The following is a 1,718-nucleotide window of genomic DNA, read 5'->3' on the forward strand; positions in this document are numbered from 1 at the left end:
AAACACACACACACACACACACACACACACACACACACACACACACACACACAAACACACACACGCCACACACACAAACACACATAGACACGAATTCTAGCAATTCGTTCGTTTTTTCAATCAACCTCTATTTATATATTTCGAATGTGCTTGCCATTCTATATCAAAGACAACCATTGACGAACATCACATACATGTAGGATATCATGGCCATCGTTTCATTTTGCTTGAATGATATACATGTAATATGGGCTGAAGAAATCACATTGTTGGTACGTACACACAGTAGAAACTGCCTTTAAAAAGCAGCTTAAAAACAGTTGAAGATATTATTTACAAAAAATCCCCAAAACCTCTCGATCACTTTGAGCACAATACATTGGCAAAAAATAATATTGGGGCTGATAATATTGTTACTTTTATATGAATGGTTCTTACTACCACGGATGGCCGTTAAAAATAAAGGGATTATTACAGTGACTGCAGCTGCTGCTCTGAATGCGAACCTCCAAAAAAACTGCCACTCCTCCACCCTCCCCCAACCATATATCCCCTCCACTTTCACCCTTGCACTCATCTTTTCTGATACGAACCCCGAAGATGGAATAGACAAGACATCCAATCAGCGTCAAAATTGCCACAGTTGTTTGAATCAATCTTGAAGACATCTTTGAAGGAGAATTTCTCACCAAATATGACTTTCTGGTAAATGAAAATACCGCTGTGTTCAAAAGTCAGTTCTTAATATTTTCTGGATCAGTGCATCTCAAATAGATATTTTGAAAATCATAAGGTAGATTTTTTTTTAAAACCTCGTTGAATCAGTTAGTGTGCTCCTACGGTACCACCTTCCGTCCTTTAAGACAAGGTCACCAAAAAAAAAATAAAAAAAAATCTTAACCGTCGTGGAAAGCAACGTCACAGGAAAGGATTTTAATTCAAAACCGAAATCTAAGTGCAACCCAAGATTGACCCTAATCAACTGTTCTAGATTTCAAAATATCAAAAACAATCCCTGACATGGTAGACATGATGTTAAAATCACGAAGGTCCCTTCAAATACATAATATTGTTATCTTTATAAACCATACAATAAGCTCATCTAAAATATCATATTCTTTTCACCAGTTGTGTTGACGAAAAAGGAAATTGAATCAACTACCAATTAAAACGTCTTATCAGTTTGTTTTTTTAAAAGATACAGTCGAGCCTGCTCTAAAGGCCACGTAAGACAATCACCAGTACAAACGGTCACCCCCCCCCACCCTCTTGCGATTTTCTAACATTATAATGGCACTGTGTAAGACATCCAATGTGTACGACAATCGCTTTTCTCCTCCTCCATGGGTGGCCGTCCAAAGCATGTTCGACTGTAGTTACCTTGGTAACAGAATCCGTATTCCAATATCTCGTTCTCTACAAAAGTTGATTAACAAATTCATGCGCGTTAAATTCCTTCCCAGGAACGTCCTATAGACCCGCGTCTCTCGTTGTGATTTGCTCCTTGCAGGAGAGCTTGCTGTGCTGCGAGTATGGCGAACAGGAAGCAGACGACGAGGGAGGTCGTTGAGCAGACGTGACGATTCGCGTGGTTCTCTTGCTGCAGAGTATCTACCCCTGGGGATGACATACGGGGAGACAACTACAGAATTACGGAAAGTTCAAAGAGTCCTGTGAGTTCTAAATTTAAACTGCCCTCAACCCCCCCCCCCCTTTTA

The 1,718-nt window shown here is 39.9% G+C and overlaps 1 protein-coding gene across 2 annotated transcripts in view; it reads right to left on the reverse strand.

Moving 5' to 3' along the window:
• Positions 1 to 753: 753 nt before the first annotated feature.
• The window catches only part of LOC101847414 (zwei Ig domain protein zig-8), a gene marked incomplete at its 5' end in the record, with an annotated part of 14,643 nt that continues 13,678 nt past the window's right edge, over positions 754 to 1,718 (reverse strand). For both annotated transcript variants that reach the window (XM_013080117.2, XM_013080116.2), the window contains 1 exon segment: positions 754 to 1,617. In XM_013080117.2, coding sequence (XP_012935571.1) covers positions 1,448 to 1,617 — 170 coding nt within the window.

Source organism: Aplysia californica, unplaced genomic scaffold (genome assembly GCF_000002075.1).
Source record: "Aplysia californica isolate F4 #8 unplaced genomic scaffold, AplCal3.0 scaffold00075, whole genome shotgun sequence".
Lineage (NCBI taxonomy): Eukaryota > Metazoa > Mollusca > Gastropoda > Aplysiida > Aplysiidae > Aplysia > Aplysia californica.